Genomic DNA, 19,620 nt, shown 5'->3' with positions numbered 1-19,620 from the left:
CTGTATGTGTGTGTATAAACAGGTGACCATATGATACCAGCCTGGTATTTTATTTTAAAGCATTGGTACTCACAATGGCAACTGATACCAGTGTTGGTTGACGTTTGTGGTCGTTTTATGATCTAAAACTAGAATAGAAATTGACATTAATTTCATGCAACTTTGAGGGAAAAAATGATATATTGGGATATATAGGACTTTCTTAAAATAAAATATTGGTCCTTTTTTTTTGGGGGGGGGGGGGGTCGCATCCAAAATTCTAGTGGTATCAGTGACTACTCAAGAGTTGTGCACTTGTACTGTATCGGTCTAAAAAAATTATTATTTTTTTTTAACATCCCTACTATGTTTTATGTGTATACACTAAAGATATATGTGTACATGCTTTTTAACAAGAGGTTCCATCCAATGATGACGACCATGCAAAGGGCAAGATTTTTAATTAAAAGGTTTCAGTACTATACAGAACGGAACTCATTAAAGAATTCAAGTATAATAGAAAAAGTGTTCAGTTGTGAGGGTAAAAGCTCCAATTCAGCTATGTGCATTTTACATTTCTTACAAATGTCAGCGATAATTTCACTATGCTTTAAAAAGAGCACCATGTTGACACTGACCAATGCATCAGAGGGAAAAATACAAAAGGCACACTGTCGATCCTATATCAACAAATACACACGGGGAGGCACGCAGACACACACATGCACGCCTCCTCCTCCCTGTCCACAGTGATGTAGGTCTGTCTTGTAAACGTCGACAAGTTGTATTTGTCGTTTTGTTTAGCTGCGACGGATGTAAAAGTGATCATAATGTTAGCTTTTTTTCCCCCCGAGTCTATTTCCTTCCTGAAAAGTTGAACAATTAAAAAAGTGGTCTAGTCCGCCGGGCACCAAAAGCAAGTCCAGCTGCTGATCATAGAGTCTTCCTCTTGGCGTCCCCTCCCTGGCTTTGGCCAACATCTGCACAGAAACCACATAGTCGTTCGTTCAGCTGTTTTCTTGTCAATCACAAGCTACAGCATTTACGGAAATGGTTGAATACAAAATGGGGCGAAGCGTACGCTCACAAAAACAGGATGAGCAGAGCACAGAGAGAAAGACGAGGAACAACAGCGGACAGGCAGAGGGGCAGGGAGGCTCACGTTTTACCTGAGAAAGCGAGTTGCAAGTGAGGAGGCAGAGCAACCTGAGACCCCGACTGGAGACTCTTATACAGATCTGAGGAGACAGGACGGGGACACAAAAGGATGTGGGGGTGAAAGGGAGGGCACAAGGAAAAGGAAAGGTGAGAAGAATGAACAAGGAAAACAAAAAAGTCAATGGTGATATGACCGACGGCAGAAATCAGGACAAAAGAACAGACGCTTGGGGGGGTTGAACGCAACAAATTAAATGCATGTCAAAGTTCAAACACAAACACGAGATGGCCTTGAAAGATTTCTAATTGACTTCAGCTACCACAAGGCAGCAAAGCACTATTTTTGTCTAAATAAAACACCTCAACTCACTTCTTAATAGTTCCTTGACACCAAGCTGCAACAACATAGCGGCAAAGCACTATTTTTGTCTAAATGAAATTCCCTAAGGAACTTTCAGTTGATGTTGATTATGGCGCCACCATATGGACAAATGTGTTAATGTTATGCATGAAGGAAGACCACATTTCCCATGAGGACAAGCACATTGCGCCGTTTTTTGTGTGTCGACAGTCAAACTGACTTCCGTCTTTGTAACGAATGGGGAAAGGGGGAAGTGACGTATGCCATAAAGCAGTCAGCACATTTGTAGTCTACCATCCTCCTCAAAGTTGCTTAGTGCCAGTAAAAATTATACCAACCCCCTCAGGCCATGGCAAGGTATCATTCAACTAATCGATGGTTCATCAGAAGAGTTATGAAAACATTTTATTAACTCATTCACTGCCATTGACGGCTATAGACGTCAAAAATTCATTTGAACTATTTCTATTGAATTATTGCATTTTTTAATTGTAATTAATTGCATGACTTTACTAGTTAACTCACGGTTTAAAAAAAAGATTATTAAAAATTAGGGGCGTCGAGTGAATAAATGTTTTAATTGGAATTAATTACGTGACTTCACTAGTTAACTCACGATTAATAACAAATTGTGTATCTATTATAAATGTGCAATAAAAAAATTCTTGGTTTTCATACTCTTGTTAACAAAAGTGGAAAAAAAATGTTAAACTAATAGAAATAGTTAAAATAAATTTTTGACCTCTATAGGCGTCAATGGCAGTGAATGGGTTAAGGTTGAAAAGTTCCTTAGTGCTACTCACTTTATTAACATTGTTCCTTGACACCAAAATACCACAAGATGGTGGCAAATCACTATTTCTACCTAAATAGAAATTCTTCACTCACTTCTGTACAGTTGCTTGACATCATCATGAGTGCAAACCACCATTTTTGTCTTAATTAAACTATTTACTTCATGCCAACATTGTGTTTTGCTGATTATCTTGGTGTCAAGGAACTATTTTTGTCAAAATCAAGTTTGACTCATGTCAACAAAGTTCCTTGACACCAAAATGCAGTAAGATGTCACCAATAGGGATAGACCGATATTCAGCCCGGCCGATAATCAGCCCGGCCGATAATCAGCCCGGCCGATAATCAGCGCAGATCTTAAGAATATCGGCATCGGCCTCTTTTTTTGTTTTGATGGCCGATATATTAAAAACGGTTATTTTTTCTCTGACAGGCACTTTTCTCCTCCGAGTCAGCGGCTGTTAATTTCCTGCAGCATTGGTTCGCCCACAGCCCCATTTGATTGGATGCTCGTGCAGTGCTAACAGCCAATAAGCACCAATTAGTGGCTATTAGCCATTTTTTAGCAGCTTTTGGGAGTTATCCCGGGTTTACGGTTAGCCCGTGAGCTAACAGCTCGCGAATCAGCAGCTATTTGGGAGTTAGCCTGCGGGTGAATGTTTAGCCCGCGAGCTAACTGTTCGCTCACAAATTAGCGGCTATCGGCCTGCGAGCTAACCGGCTAGCTCGCAAATTAGCCTGCGAGCTAACCTAATAGCTGCTTTTTAGCAGCGATTTGGGAGTTATCCTGGGGTTAGCGTGTGGGTGAATGGTTAGTCCGCGAGCTAACAGTTAGCCCGCGAATTAGTGACTATTTGGGAGTTGGCATTATTGCTGGTGCAAAAGCAGATGGCAAACAAAAAACCTTTAACATGTTGCAAATCACAAAAGCTGTTTATTAAACATGTCCTTGAAGGCATTTAAGCAGTCAAGTGCTGGAGTTTTTATTATTATTTTCTTATTGAAAATTTTGACACCAACTTTTTTTTTCTGCAGCTGTATATCGGCTTTAAATATCGGTTATCGGCCTCCCTGACTACCAATAATTGGTATTGGCCCTGAAAAAAAGCATATGAGTCTATCTCTAGTCACCAAGTAATACAGTACTTTTATTCAGGTTTGCTAAAAAATAATCAAAAGAAATGTGCAAATCATGCAGTTGGTGAAGTAGTTTTTAACTTTTCAACTTGGAACTCCAAATTCAAATGGTCGTTCTCGTGTACACTTCCTGGTATGAAGTCCGACTTCCCACTTTTATCTTGGTCTCCATATTTTGATATCACAAAAACCTGTCATTTCAACAGGGGTGTGCAGACTTTTTCTATGCAATGTATGCGTATGGCCCACACTCACTCTGAGTCAAGGTCGAGAAGGAAGCATTACTGGCTGCAGAGCTGGCGGGCGGCGCGCCGGAGCCGGCGGCGCCCAACGGGGGCAGGTTGAGCAGCGGCGGGAACTGGAAGGGAAGCGACACGGGAACCAGACCCCCCAACATCCCGAAGCCCAGGGGAAGGGACGGGGGAGAGCAAAGTGGACCGCTGCCCCCAGCTGATGATACCTGCACAAAGAGGGGAATATCAAAATGAACTGTTGAGGGAAAACCTATGCGCGTTTGGTTTGTCTTGGCTTTATGAATGAATAGATGAAAATAGAGGAATAGCTCCATATTGGCACACAATAACTGTCATATAACTAACTGCAAGAAACATTTTCAACTCTGCATTACAAATTGAGCATTAACAAAAATAATAAAATGAACTAAACTTGTGGGAAAAAAAGTCAAATAGGAAGGAAAAAGTTAATTTACATAAACGAGAAAGAGATTACGATGAAATGTTTCATATAATATGAAGAATAAATAATGAGATAAAACACAATTTCATAAAAAATATTAGAAACAATTTCAGGTGAAAAATACCTAATATTAGTCATTTAATATTTATTTACTGTAAATCAGTGGTGTCCAAACTTGGTCGTCGAGGGCCAGAGTCCTGCAGGTTTTGAATGTTTCCCTGCTCCAACGCACCTGTTTCCAATCAACAGGATCAGGCTTATGCAGAGCTTGCTGGTGCACTTCAGGTGTGTTGGAGGACATGAAAAACAAAACCTGCAGGACTCCGGCCCTCGAGGACCGAGTTTGGACATCACTGATTTAGAGCAATGAAACAATATAGATAAATAGAAATATGGAATATCTTAACATGTTTCATTAACATCATAAATGAAGTAAAAGGATGGAAAATAAATTTTGTGAACAAAACATAAGCCCTATCTGATATAACAGCACTTTCAACATTTGCTCCTTCTTTTCTCTGGGTGAGTGCTTCTAAATAAATAATTAAGTAAAAACAACAACCATCAGCAGGTAAAAGAGCACCATGGGAGCTTACTAACTAGCACCTGAGGCTAAAGCCAAACTGTGGCAGGATTTTTTACCTTCTAGACCTGGATTTGCCACCTCTATTGTCTCAAACATGTATGTCTTACGGAAATGTTGTTTGTTTAAAGGGACAGTGTGTAATACTTAGTGCTATCTAATGGTGAGCTAATAACTCATTCATTTTAAAAACCCACGAATGATTACACACAAAAAACGCTGTCACATTATACTTTATTTTATATAACCGTAGTTCTAGAAATGGCTAATTATATCACATAGTTGGCGCCGGTCTTTCCTGCTACGGATACCTGAAGGACAACTTCATGAACATAGTTAGCCCTGGTGGTGCATGTAGGTAGCATTGGACCCAATGGGTGGACCACCGCTTACCTTCTACAGCTGGCCCCTGCATTTGATCGTCGCCGAGTCCCGTGATTCGGGCTGCCGTCGCTTGACACCTTTTGCTTTGCTCTCATTAGCCTTTTTTTTTTGGACTAGCTTCTCTCGCTAGCTGCTCTTGTCAGCTGCTCTGGCTAACTCTGGCTAGCTCGGACTTTCGGTGTCACTTGCTGGGGTTCTCGTCGGGTGCCAAGTTGCTGTTGCTCGCCAACGCACGCACTTCAACCGCATTCTATTATTTTGCGATGTCGGTTGGGAGTGAACTTTTACACACTGTCCCCTTTTTTGTTTTGTTTTTTGCACTTCTAAGGCTCACGATTCTCTATAAGTAATAGGATCCAACCTGAATTGTTTGACAAGGAGCTATTGTGTGTTTGGATTCTTCCTGACTAAAGATCAATAACAAACTGTTTGAGAGCCTCGCCACGAGTGCGTTTTTGCGTAGCTTCAACATTCCTAACCGTGAATGGCTGCGAGGAGTCACGTGACAACTCCGATCACCAACCTGAGGCAACTGAGGAGAGACCGATGACAACGGGACCGACGTCACCGGTTTGGACCCCTGAGACGTCGGCACACCCCCCGGCCTCTGGCGCTGGCCTGGATTGGCGGCGGGCGCGGTCGGGGGTGTGGCAGTTCCTGAATGTTTGCTTATGGATGAAGTGCTGATAAGGCTACTGTTGGCTGTGCTGATGACGGGAGTCTTCGGGTTACCTGGGGGAGCGTAACCACCCGGACCCCCCTTGGCTGCTCCGGCATGGGCACCTGAGAACGGCGGGCGGAACCCTGGGGGGCTTTTGGAGGAGAACTGATGCATGGGGGGTGTCGCCTGAGACCTGGAGATTTGGGAGGGGGTGGGCGAACTCGAGGTGCAGACGACCGAGTTGAGGGTGCGGGATGGGGCGGGGATGACCTGGGTGGGGACGACTGAGTTGAGGTTGCGAGACGGCGTGGTGACTGATGAGCCGAGGGTGCGAGACGGGGCGGTGACTGATGAGCCGAGGGTGCGAGACGGGGCGGTGACTGATGAGCCGAGGGTGCGAGGTGTGAGTTTGACAACTGGCGCTGTGATGCCGCTGTGACTGGATTTGGTGAGCGTGGCGTGCATGGGGGTGATGAAGCCAGACTGTTGCGTGGTTTGAGCTCCCAGGTGGGACGGGGGCGCGGAAGACGCTTTGCTCTGTGGGGTGAGGGGCATGCGAGTCGCCAGGAAGGTTTTGGGGCTCACGTGCACGGGCGACGGATGGGCTGTCGGTCGAGATGGCGGTGACGTAATGATGATGGCGTCGCTACTGTTGACTGCTTTATTATTGCTGCATTTGATGAGGCCCGAAGGGGAAGCGGAGACCTTTGATGCCGGAGGCACAAGGGGTGATGCGGTTGGCGGTGGGCGGGGTTTAGCTGGTGCAGCAGATGCAGGAGAGTTGACTTTCGGCACGGCGACACCCACGGGTCTCTGAGTGTTCAACACAGAATGTCTGTGCATCTGCCCCGGCCCCTTCACCAGCCCCATCGCATCCACCCTGACTGACGACCCGGGCGGGAAGGTGATCGAAGACGGCCGAGACAGAGGGGCGGACGGAGATGAGGAGGTGAACGTGTAGCGGGGGTTGCTGGCGCCGGGAGTGCTGCCCAAGTTCTTTTTCTGCTGCTGCTGGATGAGCACAGAGACATGCGGGGCAGGGGCGGGGTTGGCGACGCTCTTGGGTAGATCCGGGGAGGGAGGGCTGTCCCCTTGCGCCAGGCCCTTGGCGGCGTTGCCGAGGATCATGAGTGCCTGCGAGATGGAGTCCAGGGAGGGAATTGCCAAATCGTCGTCAAGGGAATTGAGGCATATGGGCTCAGACGGCGACTGAGACGGTCGCTTGGCAACCTGACCGACAGGGGACGGCGTGACACCTGTTGAGGGTGTGGTCCGCTGAACCCACGCCGTCTCCTGACAAACAAATTTTCACGTTAATCATCTTGTTGACTCCACAAACGACAAACTGTAATAAGGGAATTGCAAGGTCTAGGCATCTCTACTAGAGCTGTCTAACCAATATTTTCTTGATTATTCTATCAAATGTTCCATCAATTAATAAAATTAAAATGTATTTTGCATTAAAATGTATTACATAATCTTTTTTTCGGATGACTGTTTATTAACTAATGATTGTTGTTTATATATTATGTTGTTTAATTCACTCCCGGCCATTTTCACTGACGCAACCCCCTTTGCTTCCGGCTGTTTTAGTGAATTTGACAGATTTTGCAAGGCCCACAGAATATTGTGCTCTACTGCTATAAAAACATGGAACCTACCAAAAGAACTATTACCATCTCTTCTTTGGTCCGAAAAAAAAAAAAAAAGTATATTTGTATCTGTTTCCGTTTAGCAGCAATTAGCATTAGAATATAGCTAAGTTTCATCATTATTCACAAACCTGTTAAAAACACTGACAAAAAAGAGCTTTTTGCAACATGGGCCTGGTTGATCTCTTAAACTCTGCTGCCACCTGCTAGCCGTTTTTGTAATAACTACCATTGCTTTAAGCGAACTCTTTTGGTCAAAGGTTGCATCAAAGCCTTCTATATGCTCTAGCATAAAAAAACATAATAAAAATCGTATAAATATGTTTATTTATATACATATATGTTTAAGTTTATTATAAGGCAAATAATGATGTGTTTCCCACATCATGTTAATACTTGGGGGGGCCACCCAAGTAAACTGCCCACCACCCAAGTAGATTTCAAGAAAATTTGATTAAAAAATATAAATTGTAATAGATTAAAGCGACTATATTTTTTTCCACAAATTAATTATTATTTTAATTATTAATTAATTACTGGTTTAGTTTGGTCCATAACATGTCAGAAAATCTGAAAAAATGGCGATCATTGTTTTCCAAAGTAAAAGCAGGCAGATATTTGCAAATGTCTTGTTTTGATTAAATGCAAATGATCATCAGTCTGCTTTCACGAAGGACTACAGCAATCAGTACATTAACTGTTGAGGCTGAAAGCAGCGGATTTTCATTATTTTAAGATAAAGAGTCGGTGTAAACCAGAGTTCATCAACATGGTGCCTGCTCTAAATGATTATCAAAATAGTTGACAATTAATTTAATGATCAATTAAATGTTGATATCGCATACTGTATAACCAAATATCATTAAAACATTTGATATTTTGATGCATTTGTGTACTCGGCTGTTTTATGATATCAGATGATTTTATTTTATTTTTCTCGATGGTGCCACCTTTCCAACTTTGATGTTAATGTGTAAAAAAACTGAATGGTATTTCCAGACTACAGTGATTGGATCAATCAAAATCTGCACATTCTTGTCCATTGACTGAGTGAGAATCCTATGATAACTCATTTGGCACTTACTACTCACAGTATTCACACAATAAAAAGTTGTGACGGCCATTTGATTGCCATAAAAAAAATTGTCACCTTTGGCTTAACTTTTGGTGTGTTGACCATCTTTTTCTTTGCTCTGGAATGAACACAAAAACGATCAGTGTGATCATTAACTTTGTAGCAAAACGGTTTCTAACGTCGCTTTACTCACGTGTAGCCAGTGAGGTGACCATGAGCCATGATGCTCTCTTTAAACAGAATCCTAGTTTTTGTTTTTAAAAAGAAGAAAAGAAAAGACAGGGCTTGACCACAGAATATCCAATAGTGACATTTAACTTGACAAAAACAATTTAAAGAAAAGCACACCTGCCCTGCATCCAGCCCTTTGGCCAAAGAGGTTTCACTTCTGTCTCCATGAAGGCTTTGATGTAATCTTCAGGAGACGTGTTCTTGCCCTCTAGCTCATAGCAGCTCAGCTTCACCCGTACCAAGTTGCATAGCAACAACCTGCCAGAAAAAACATACTCATTAGTCAGTTAAATGAAAAACCGCTGCAAAAACGAACTCCCTAAATGAAGATTTTATTGGTGTGGCCTTTTCTCTATTGCTTCTGAAAAGATTTGATTTCTCCCACTGATCATTAAATCACAACTGACTTTTATAGATACGGAAGCCAGGAGATCACATCATTGTTTTTTTGTGTGTATTACTTCCGATGAATAAGTCATGCATGAACTTGACATATCTCCATTTTACCACTTGCAGTCGAATGAAAGTGACATCAACAGCTGCTCAGGGCTCACGTAATGACCAATCACGGCTCAGCTTCAGAAAACAGATGCGCGTCACAGGAGTAAACAGTGATGTCACACACATTACACATGGAACATGGGGTGCATTCAAATAACTCAAACATCCAAACAATGTGTGCATTCGCATAATCTATCAAAGATGACACACTTTTGTATACCAAGGGTTATGTAAAATCAGTAACAACACAAAAAGCAGCACAATTTGACCTTGTAATGGAGAAAATGACAAATACCTGAGTTTTTCATCCCAGGCAAACTTCTTTCGAGGCCCCATCACCCTCTTGCCTGGCTTCTCGTCATCATCATCCTCTGAAGCATTTTTCTCTCCCTCCTCAGACTGGTGTCTGCCAGGAAACAAAGCAGGATGTCAGTATGTCAATGTATGCGTGGCGTCCTAGTCAGGTGAGAGAAATAACCACACGATGCCTTCAATAATAAAAAAAAAAAATCTGATGATTTGGAAACGGCTTACTTTGCCACCTTGGCGATACAGTCCATGTTGTATCGAGCGATTTGCTCTGGCATCACGCTGCACACTGCCAGCTTCAGCTTGAGTAGCGGTGTACGGAGCCGGTCGTCCTGGTTGAAGGGGGGGCGACACAGTCAAGAACTTGATTTCATCTCAATAAAGACCACTTGATAATGTGTCACATCACATTATCAAGTGAACTCTATTAAGATGTGAAGGGGTTTCCCTGTACAGAAAATATTGAGGTGCCCATAGACTAATTTCGGGCCACCTCCACCTCTTAAATTTGTACTGAAAACTGTCATTTTTGCATGCCAATTTTGGGCTGCAATGGACCGGCCGCTCAGGAATCTCCCAAAATTCCTAATGGACACCATACTTCTGGCCGGTATGGCAGTGGTTCTCAACCCTGGTGCTCCAGTACCCCTATCCAGCCTGTTTCCCATGTTTCCCGCAAGCAAGACGTGCGTTTCAAACGATCAGCTAATCAGCAAGCTCTGCATGAAGCCTGATAACGATCTTCAGCTGTGTTGGCTGGGGAGACATGGAAAACAAGCTGGATAGGGGTATTCGAGGACCGGGGCTGAGAACCAGTGCTGTATGGCAGAGGTCCCCAACCCTGGTCCTCAGGGACCGGTATCCAGCCTGTTTTCCATGCCTCCCACAGCCAACACAGGTGGAGATCGTTATAAGCCTTCTCCAGACATTGCTGATTAGCTGATGATATGAATCACCTGTGTTGGCTGTGGGAGGCATGGAAAACAGGCTGGATACCGGTCCCTGAGGACCAGGGTTTGGGACCTCTGCTGTATGGTATACACACACACACATACGAATGATCATTATAGTACCCCTGTTCTGTAACAAATGAACAATATGTAACAGCCATGTTAAACATTTTCAAATACAGGTCAAAAACACTTGACGATCACAATGGCTCCACCTACTTGGATGTTGAGGTTCAATTTCTTCAGGCGCTTGAGCAGACCTTCTTTATTACACGGAACAAAGGCCTCCAAGTGAGAGTAGACAGCTGAACGAACATCTGCTGGTCGCTCCTGAACCTGTAAATCAATGCTAACACATACACACGGAGGGTTATATTTACCATCGAAGAAAATACACGAGCTACAAAAATGGCACTCACTCTAGTAGGATATTATTCATGTCCATTGTGAAGAACTTCTTTCGGCCTTCTTGATCAAACTGACGGGATGCCTGTGACAAGAAACGAGGATTAGACGTACTTCCGTAGGAAGTAAAAACAGGAGCACGTGGGGTACAGCATATCAAGTGAGATAGTGAATCTCGTACCGCTCTGAGGTCTTCGATGCGTTTTAAGAGAGGGCCCGGAAGACCGGTGGGCAGTGATGGAGGGCTCATCATATTACCCTGCGACATACGGCCTGCGCCTGCCTTATGGCCCATGCCGAAGGAGCCGTTCTCTCCCTGAGTAGGACTGGAGGGCTGCGGAGAGTCCAGCATCCCGAAATCCAGATCGCCCATCATGTCCTGCAACACGTCATTGTTGGCTGACCCGAGCAGTGACATCACAGCCGGGTCGGACGTCAAGTCTGTCATGTTGCAGTCGTTGCCACCGGCAGCCTTGGCTTGGCTGTTGACGACCGACGTGTTAGCACCGGGCACTTTGGCTTGGGGTCGTGGCAGACCGGCGCCAGCCAGGTTCCTCTTTCGCATCTCTTCCTTCTCCCTGGTGAAGCGCCGCAACATGTTGGCCAGGTGGAGGGAATCTTTCATAAGCTTCTTCCTCTTCTTCTTTTCTGGCCGGTTCAAGGATGACACTCTGCCACAGCATAAAAACAACAATATTAAAACTAATATGCTCATCTGTATTAATTTATTGATATCGTGTCTAGATAGGTTCCGTACTTAACTCATTGACTGCCATTGACGGCTATAGACGTCAAAAATTGATTTGAACTATTTCTATTAGTTTAACATTTTTCCCACTTTTGTTAACAAGAGTATGAAAACCTAAAATATTTTTATTGTATTAGAACAGATATAACATTTTTGATTAATTGTGAGTTAACTAGTGAAGTCATGCGATATAAACTATTAAAAAAGGTAATCACCTGACGCCCCTAATTTTTAATAATATTTTCACACACACAAAAAAAAGATTATTAAAAATGTGAAAAAAATATTACAATTATTGTATGTATTTATTTTTAAAAAGAAAAGATTATTTACAAATTTTGGGTGTCAGGTGATTACATTTTTTAATCGGAATTAATCGCATCACTTCACTAGTTAACTCACTACTCACAACTCTTGTTAACAAAAGTGGAAAAAAAATGTAAACTAATAGAAATAGTTACATTAATTTATGACGTCTATAGCCGTTTATGGCAGTGAATGAGTTATATTCAGTGCCACTGACGGGTCTTGCCAATACTTGTCAATTAGACTGCTTTGACAAATGCAAAAACTTAAAATTTAGTACCGTACCCGGGCTTTGGTACTTTATTTTTCCTGGGTTTCTTCTCCTCCAAAACTGCACCATCTGGCTTCTTCCTCCGCTTTTTAATTACCCGCTCTTCTCCGTCTTTCATCTTTAAGCAGAAGGATGTTTGTTGGTATGATGACATTAGATGAAAGACAACAGTTGTGTGGTTATGGAGGCGCAAAGAACATACCTTGATGTGATTATTCTCTGTATCGTCTCCTTCGGAGTCGGATGCGGCTCGGAATTGCAGAGTGCCCGTGTTGATGTAAAAGCCTCCATGTTTGGTGGTCAGAGAGGCCGGAACCAGCTCATCATACTGTATAACAAAGAAATAGAGTTCATTTGTAATACTGTTTATAACTATTTCCAAATAATTTCATTTCCTGTTAGTTTAGTTATTTAAGTTATTAATCACACTATTGTAAACAGGAAATTAAACCACCTTGAGCATTTTCTATATGAAGGAAACAGGGAGAAGACCGCAAGACCAATAGAAACATTTGTAGCAAACTACAACATTCCTAATGGGCACAAGTGAACCCCACCCCAGCCAACCTGATGATGTGTGCATGCTATAAAAACTCACGGCTTCCGAATTGTCAATGAAGGGGTCGGTCTCGTCATACCCGTAGCCAATATCAATGAGATCCTGCATCCTGTCTTTTTTCTTCTTCTTGGAGGCACCACCCTGCAAACAATGCATTATATTACTAGCACCCCACCATTAGACAAATGTCTGCTTACCGACGCGATGCCAGAATTTACTTCAATTTCATCAAATAATTCATGTTTACACTATTTGTCATTGTAGTTGATGAAAAACAGACTGACTAGGAAAGAGACTTTTTATTTTTTCAATCGTGCTGGACACTTCCAAAAGCATTTATACATTGTTAAAGCAAATATACTTTTGACCGGATGTACGTGGCGCAAATATGTTGCGGTCTTGCGGAGTTTGCCTTGCCTCACCAGTACAACTCTACATACAGTACATGAGACGAGTGAGAGCTGGAGACAACGCAGCGCTCCAAAACAGACACAATGGAGTGCAGTGTGACAGCTTGTATAATTATATTAAATTATTGAATATTTTAAAGGTTAATTTATATAGGATTCTCTTACCATACATAATTGACAAAAAGGACATTTTCCAGGAGGAGGCACTTATTTTTAAAATCTGTTAAAGGGGAAAAATATATCATTTGTTATTTTTGTGGAAGTTGATGCAAGGTAATGCAAGAAGAAAACAGTTTCAAAGCTTGTTTGATTTCAGGAGAAAGCAAATCCCACAAGGGGAAAAGGGAATAAGTAAATCATATTTTTTGATAATGTCATTGTCATTTGCTTTTTATGTAGGCAAATGCAAAATGTGTTGTTGTTGTTTTTAAAGAAAACAAAACAGGACTTTATTTTGAGGCAATATTGCCCTACTCTAAAAAGTACTTGATGTATTGCACGATATTGGAAAAACATTTGGGTGTTAGAATTGCTAGATACTGCTATATCGATATTATTGCAATATTTAACATGTACTGTACTTAAAGAAATTACATTTTTATTACATAATAAAAGGAAAAAAATCAGAGCTGTTTGATACAACTTTTTTCAGACCGATACCAGTATTAGTATTCAACTCGAGTAGTCACCGAAACAATAACAAGTACGGATGCCACTAGTTCTTTTGATATATAACCCCCCCCCCCCCCTCACACACACACACACACAAACAAAACTGACAGATAATTTTAAAGAAAGACCCATATATCCCAATATAGCATTTTTCATTAAAATCGCCCTGCATAAAATACATGGCAATTTTGTATTCTTTTAATTTGTCATGTCTAGTTCCTGATCATAATGTGGCAAAATACACAGCCTAAATATATTATTTGCTAACTAATAGTAATAACTTACAATTTGTCATGTTATTTAGTGTTAGTAATGCCCCTTAGATAATGTTCCTGGAGATGCACATTTATGGTTGCATCTGACTGACCAAAGTCAGATGAAAGCATACAATTCCATATAAAACTAATTGCATAAGAGTCATATTGCACGAGCAATTATAGCAATGATGCTATTTTCTTTATAAATTGTGCAGTCCTACAAGGACTACTACAAAACTTACATATTTGTTTTCAAATTTCCTAGCCAACTCTTCAACCTCCCGTCTCTCCCTCTCATCATCAGCCAGTGGGTCGTTGGGATCAAGCGCTGGTGCGAGTCCTTTTGGGGCAGTTGAAGCTGCTGCAAGTTGTACCTACATGTTCAAGTCAAAGGAGGACAACATGGTAATTACTGCGAGAATAGTGAGAGCAGATTTAATTTGTCAAAGAACAAACTTGGTGGATGGGTGTGAGAGTCATTTCTCATTCCTAATACATGACTTTGTGACAATTGTGACATGTCAAAAGTCCATTTTGCTTGCTATGATGATTGACGTGGTAATGACTTTTTTCTTTTCTTTTTGACTGTGTATACTCTACATTGAAGACCCCCCCCCCCCCCACCACACACACACACACACACACACACACAATCATGGTACCCCGATGCTCAAATGACCCACCTGAGAAGGACGTGATGCCGTCGGGACCACCAGCTCGCTGTAGTTGAACTCTGCAGAACCGCGTTCACTTGGCTCGGAGAGAGAGAGATCGAGCCGGACGGTGGGTTTGGCCTCCTCGGGCTCGGCGACATCTCCTTGCGCGGTGCCAAACAGACCTCCGCCGCACTCTGACCCGAGCGCACTTCCACCACCATCTCTGCCCAAAGTCATGGCCTCATCTTCGCGGCGGCGTTTCTTGCTCAACTCCGGGGTCGACGGGTTGGGTGTGTTGAACGATGAGAGAGTGACGAAGGGAACTTTCCTCGGTTCTGCCATTTGTTCACAGACCGCACGCGCGAAATAGAGCCAGGCTCCCCCGCGTGTGGTCGGCTAACGCCGGAGATAGTCGCCAGCTATACGGCTAACTGGTTACTATGCTAGCTAGCTTCCGTTGAATAACTGCTACAGGCGACAGAATTACTTGTATTTCCTCACAGTCCGTAATGAATCCATAAAGTATTTTTCCTGGCGTAGTCCCCGTCGCCTACGAGGGACTTTATGAGGTACAAACTACAATTTTTAGTGGTCCCATGAAAATCGTGTTTAGCTACAGAAAGAAAGCTTCTGTAGTAGCCATCTTGATCATTATTATCATTATTCCGTGGTTGGGCGTGCAGAAAGCGGAAGTCGCGGAGGAAAGGAAACACTATTCGTCCAATAGGAGTGTCAGAACCGCCCTGGGGCACGCCCACCTGATTGTCGAGCGCGAATGTGGACTCTGAAGATGGTGATTGTTCTGCACAGGCGGGATGCTGGGCAAGCGCTCCAATTTTATCTAACACTGAACACATCGAAGACAAGACTATAATATATTCAGTGCTTCGAAAACTGGAGTATACCATCCAAACGTACGTCACTGTTGCCATAGTAATACACGTATTTGGCAACACACGTTGGTCGTCGACCTTCAATCCAATTAGGAAGCCATGTGTAGTAGCCGAGTTCACTGCCCCCCCCAGACACAAACACCAATAAATTCAGCAGTCCTGTCATCCATCCAATACTGTACATATTTGAGACGGAATATTATCTGCTACAACTTTCCTTAAAATAATGTATCAATGCTGTTAAAAGTAAATTTGATACGAATAGCTCCGTAATTTGTCTACATCCCTCTCCCCATCTTAAATTGTTAGTGGTCGCTGTAGGAATGTCACATGGCATCCATTTACACGCGTTTGAGTACCATTATAAGAATCCTTAGGTCCCATGACCTTGTGGCCAACTACTGCATGTTTACCAATCCCACTTTATAGAAAATCGCTGGCATAGAGCCGAAATAAAATTTTCAGGAGACGCCAAAAACAGCACCCCCCCCCAATCATTAACATTGCATCAAAGAGAACAAGCCTTTTCAACACTTACGAGTCACAAATTTGCAAAAATTACACCCACATGTGCACACTGACCAAAAGTACAGATTAAAAAAAAATAAAACTGAAATTTGTCAAATTGTGACTTACGAGGTTTCTGCCCGACGACAGCGATATCTACCTGGATTCTTTGAGAGCATTCTGTTTCACTTATTTTGCAACATTAAAAAAAGGCACACAGCTTGGGGCTTTGTCACATATAGGTTAAAAAAATTAAATACAACAAATGACATACAATTCAGAAAAATGTTGTACACTTTATTTCCAGTTATGGTCTTTTTTTTTTTTAAGACCAATCAGAGGTGGTACCACCCCATTCAGAGGCTTGGGCAGTGGGAGCAGTGGACCAGTCCTCAGTAGCAGGCTGATTGCTCCAATCCTCTGCAAGACAAAGGATGTTAGAACCCAACAAAATATAAAAAAAAATAAAAAAATAAATATTAAAAATGAGAATTCTCACCTGTAAAGCCTTCAGCGGGCTTTACAGCTGCTGGAGCGCCTAAAATAAATAAATAAATAAATAAATAAAAAAACAAAAATACTTTGATTGGAGTAGCACTGAAAAGGGTGTACCCGACTGAAGAAATCCTACCTGCTGGAAACTGTTGAATGGGCACAGATGGCACAGCGACACCCTCAGACCAGTCAGCAACCTCAGGCTGGGCAAACTCTGCTGCAGGGGCGGTCCATTCACCCTGGAACTCCTCCTTTCCAACAGCCTTCTCAGCAGCAGCTTGCTCCTCCTTCTCAATCTACATTTTAAAGCATCTCGTTAGTACGTGTATTTGGCATTCTGCTGTTAAGATACTGTGATCTATCATATTTACCTCTTCAGGATCTCTGTAGAAGTACAGATCGGGCATGACTTCCCAAGGGTGCTCTCTGGAAATTGTGCCTCTCATTCGGAGAACCTCCCGGGCCAACATCCACCACATCAGACCCACAGAGTGGTGACCCTGAAAAAAAGACATATTGGAAAAACAATCTTCTTCATAGAATCAAGCAGTCAAAGTTATTTCATTCTGTGCCTCACCTTGTTGTTACAGGGGATGGCAACGTCCACATATCTAAGTGGGGAATCAGTGTTGCACAGAGCAATGGAGGGGATGTTCACATAGGAGGCCTCCGTCAGTGGCTGGTGATCAGCACGAGGATCTGTCACAATCAGGAGGCGGGGCTCTCTGAAAGCTGCCTGGATCTGATTGGTGAATGTACCCGGGGTGAAACGACCATGGAAGGTGGTGGAACCGGTGGCAGAGGCGAACTTCAACACTGCTCTCTGAAGAGGAAACAAAAGTTGTCAATTCTAGCGTTTGAGTAATTTCATTTTATGTTTAAGACGGTTTACACTGTGGCTCAGGTCTATCAAACCACAATCAAGGGACATCAGTCCTCAATGGTGCAAGATAAAAACCTGTCCATAATTACTCTTGCACACTTCCGACACCTGAACACCGACAACGGTGCAAGGCTTTAACAATGTGCAATTTACAAATTTCAACATTGATTCTATATTAACAGTAGACGCAAACATGATTCTAAAACTTAAAATGTACCTGTCCAGTATTCCTGGAGGAGATGACGCAAACGTCAGCTGGGTTTTCAATGGCAACAATGGCCCTTGCAGCCAGCAGCAGCTTCTCCCAGGTCTTTCTCAGATTAATGATGTACACACCTTAAAATAAAGGACAAGCTTAAGACGCAATGGTCACAAAAAAATGAGTCACCAATATGCATCTACACATACCATCACTTTTTCTCTTGTAGACATACTGCTCCATCTGGAAGTCCAAGTTGGTACCGCCCAGATGGGTTCCTGCAGCCAGGAACTTCAGCACATCCTCCTCCTTCATTTGAAGGACATCCAGACTTCCGGACATCGTGACCACTTTCCCCGAGTTACGAGTGAGTTGGGAGAGCTGTGGGATAAAAATAAGCATTTTAAGTATTTAAAAAGGTCGGATTACACAATTATCTTATCAAGTAGCGTTCAATATTGTTACAATATCACGGAATAAGTTGGCTGAAGCCGTTGATTATTTTGGAACATTCTCCGCCCCCTTATTTTTTTATAAAGTGGCCTTTAATATTTCACACGGCACATTATTTATATACGCAGTCACAAACTACTGATAGTAGCTAAAATACGCATTTATTTGAATCATTGCAACATACATGTTCGACCATTCCCTACAGTAGTGCGCATAGTCGAGCGGCAGCATGGAGTGAGCGCGTGTCACAAGCTAGTTAGCTTCAAATGTTAGCATTGCTAGTTAGGGCGTTTCAAGACAACGTAAGAGGGACATGTCTACTTTTTAACGTCGCTTTAGGTGGCTAACATAGTATTAAGGAGTTTGCTTAATTCTTTGGATATATTTGAAGGTTGAATATTCTAAAAAAAACTCACCACGAAACAACGCCGTATGGAAGACTAACCACACGATGGTAAAAGAGGCCGCTGTCAGGAAATGACGTCTTATTTATAGTAGGCTTCTAAGCTTGTGATTGGTTGTTTGGCCTTGTTGTAATGCTGCTGTTTTGTCAAAAGGTGGCAGTGTTAAATGCCGTGACGATAGACCATGGCGCACGTGGTACAGCGTCCCATATTAAGACAAGATGGAAAGACCATATTAAGACAATGCTGAGACGCTGACTTCTCAGTCAAAGTCTGGCCTATGTGGCAACTATATTTATTTGCCAAAGATAAAGCGTTCCAGTCAACATGACCATCGTGTACAAAGTGTCCTCAGTATAATGTTGAGAAATGAATCCAGTGAAACGTTTCAATGGCCCAAATAGGAGGGATTCTTCCTAGCAAACATTCAATTAAAAGTAGACTGGAGAACACAGATGAAGATCAATTCAGTGCTGGTGCTTCAAAACCAGTCAGATGAGGGCAATGGATGATTCATTCAGTTTAGAAATGGTCTGGTGTTGAATGGTTGTGGATAGTTTGTCCACTGGTGTGAGTTCAAGTTTTAGGTTGTTTTCCCAGGAGAGCAATTTTTTTAAATTTTCTTTTATTAAAACTACTATAAACAGACTGACCAATAAATGAGAGCTGACAAGGCTTAATGTCGTGACTATCAAGAGTTCTCTTGTTTTATTTCTGAAATCACTACTACCTCCTCCTGCTTATTACTGAGGTTTTCGCCTTTTAATATGCTCAATAATTAGTATTTTATTTCAAAAGTACACCATAGTTTGTCAGTTATTTATTTTATGTCATAGTAGCATGCCTAATATGCTTCATTAAGCTTGTGGTTGAATGCAAGACCTCTATTTTGGGAAGTACAGTAGATTAACCTTTACCAGACTGCTTTGTGTGTTTTATCTATGCACAATTGCTTTGTAGGCCAAGATTAAGACAGACTGTCACATCAAAGTGATCTCAGGTCCAGAATTCAACGCGCCCTATGACATAA

General features: G+C 42.4%; 2 protein-coding genes across 4 annotated transcripts; both read right to left on the bottom strand.

Moving 5' to 3' along the window:
* Window positions 1-423: 423 nt before the first annotated feature.
* ubn2b (ubinuclein 2b) lies at window positions 424-15,458 on the bottom strand. 2 transcript variants are annotated; one of them, XM_077557513.1, is made up of 17 exons: window positions 14,784-15,458; window positions 14,343-14,474; window positions 12,801-12,902; window positions 12,405-12,530; window positions 12,217-12,320; window positions 11,059-11,548; window positions 10,892-10,962; window positions 10,692-10,821; window positions 9,748-9,854; window positions 9,509-9,619; window positions 8,830-8,970; window positions 8,675-8,725; window positions 8,557-8,599; window positions 5,617-7,047; window positions 3,686-3,890; window positions 1,149-1,217; window positions 424-959 (listed from the first exon to the last, which is right to left on the bottom strand). In XM_077557513.1, the coding sequence occupies exons 1-17, from the start codon at window positions 15,096-15,098 to the stop codon at window positions 913-915; spliced, it is 3,675 nt and encodes a 1,224-aa protein (XP_077413639.1). In that variant the 5' UTR covers window positions 15,099-15,458; the 3' UTR covers window positions 424-912. The 2 variants fall into 2 exon arrangements, with proteins under 2 accessions (XP_077413639.1, XP_077413640.1); XM_077557514.1 differs by lacking the exon at window positions 1,149-1,217.
* Window positions 15,459-16,432: 974 nt separating this feature from the next.
* rpsa (ribosomal protein SA) lies at window positions 16,433-18,669 on the bottom strand. 2 transcript variants are annotated; one of them, XM_077557516.1, is made up of 8 exons: window positions 18,603-18,669; window positions 17,943-18,114; window positions 17,752-17,870; window positions 17,229-17,474; window positions 17,023-17,151; window positions 16,788-16,947; window positions 16,656-16,694; window positions 16,433-16,576 (listed from the first exon to the last, which is right to left on the bottom strand). In XM_077557516.1, exons 2-8 carry the CDS (start codon window positions 18,073-18,075, stop codon window positions 16,482-16,484), a joined length of 921 nt encoding a protein of 306 aa, XP_077413642.1. In that variant the 5' UTR covers window positions 18,076-18,114; window positions 18,603-18,669; the 3' UTR covers window positions 16,433-16,481. The 2 variants fall into 2 exon arrangements, with proteins under 2 accessions (XP_077413642.1, XP_077413641.1); XM_077557515.1 differs by having other exon boundaries at window positions 16,656-16,947.
* Window positions 18,670-19,620: the final 951 nt, after the last annotated feature.

The sequence above is a fragment of the Vanacampus margaritifer genome, chromosome 2 (genome assembly GCF_051991255.1).
Source record: "Vanacampus margaritifer isolate UIUO_Vmar chromosome 2, RoL_Vmar_1.0, whole genome shotgun sequence".
Lineage (NCBI taxonomy): Eukaryota > Metazoa > Chordata > Actinopteri > Syngnathiformes > Syngnathidae > Vanacampus > Vanacampus margaritifer.
The sequence above is the reverse complement of the archived record's forward strand: the minus strand, read 5'-3'. Positions and strand labels throughout refer to the sequence as shown.

Bases quoted from the DNA above. Each gene is read 5' to 3' on its own strand.
- ubn2b (XM_077557513.1), bottom strand. From the start codon at position 15,098: ATGGCAGAACCGAGGAAAGTTCCCTTCGTCACTCTCTCATCGTTCAAC. The intron at 11,549-12,216 runs GTACGGTACTAA...ATGCTGTGGCAG, and splicing joins AATAAAGTACCAAAGCCCGG to AGTGTCATCCTTGAACCGGC. The intron at 8,726-8,829 runs GTGTGCTTTTCT...AACAAAAACTAG, and splicing joins AAGGGCTGGATGCAGGGCAG to GATTCTGTTTAAAGAGAGCA.
- rpsa (XM_077557515.1), bottom strand. From the start codon at position 18,075: ATGTCCGGAAGTCTGGATGTCCTTCAAATGAAGGAGGAGGATGTGCTG. The intron at 17,871-17,942 runs GTATGTGTAGAT...CTTTATTTTAAG, and splicing joins CTACAAGAGAAAAAGTGATG to GTGTGTACATCATTAATCTG. The intron at 16,577-16,655 runs GTGAGAATTCTC...TTTGTCTTGCAG, and splicing joins GCCCGCTGAAGGCTTTACAG to AGGATTGGAGCAATCAGCCT.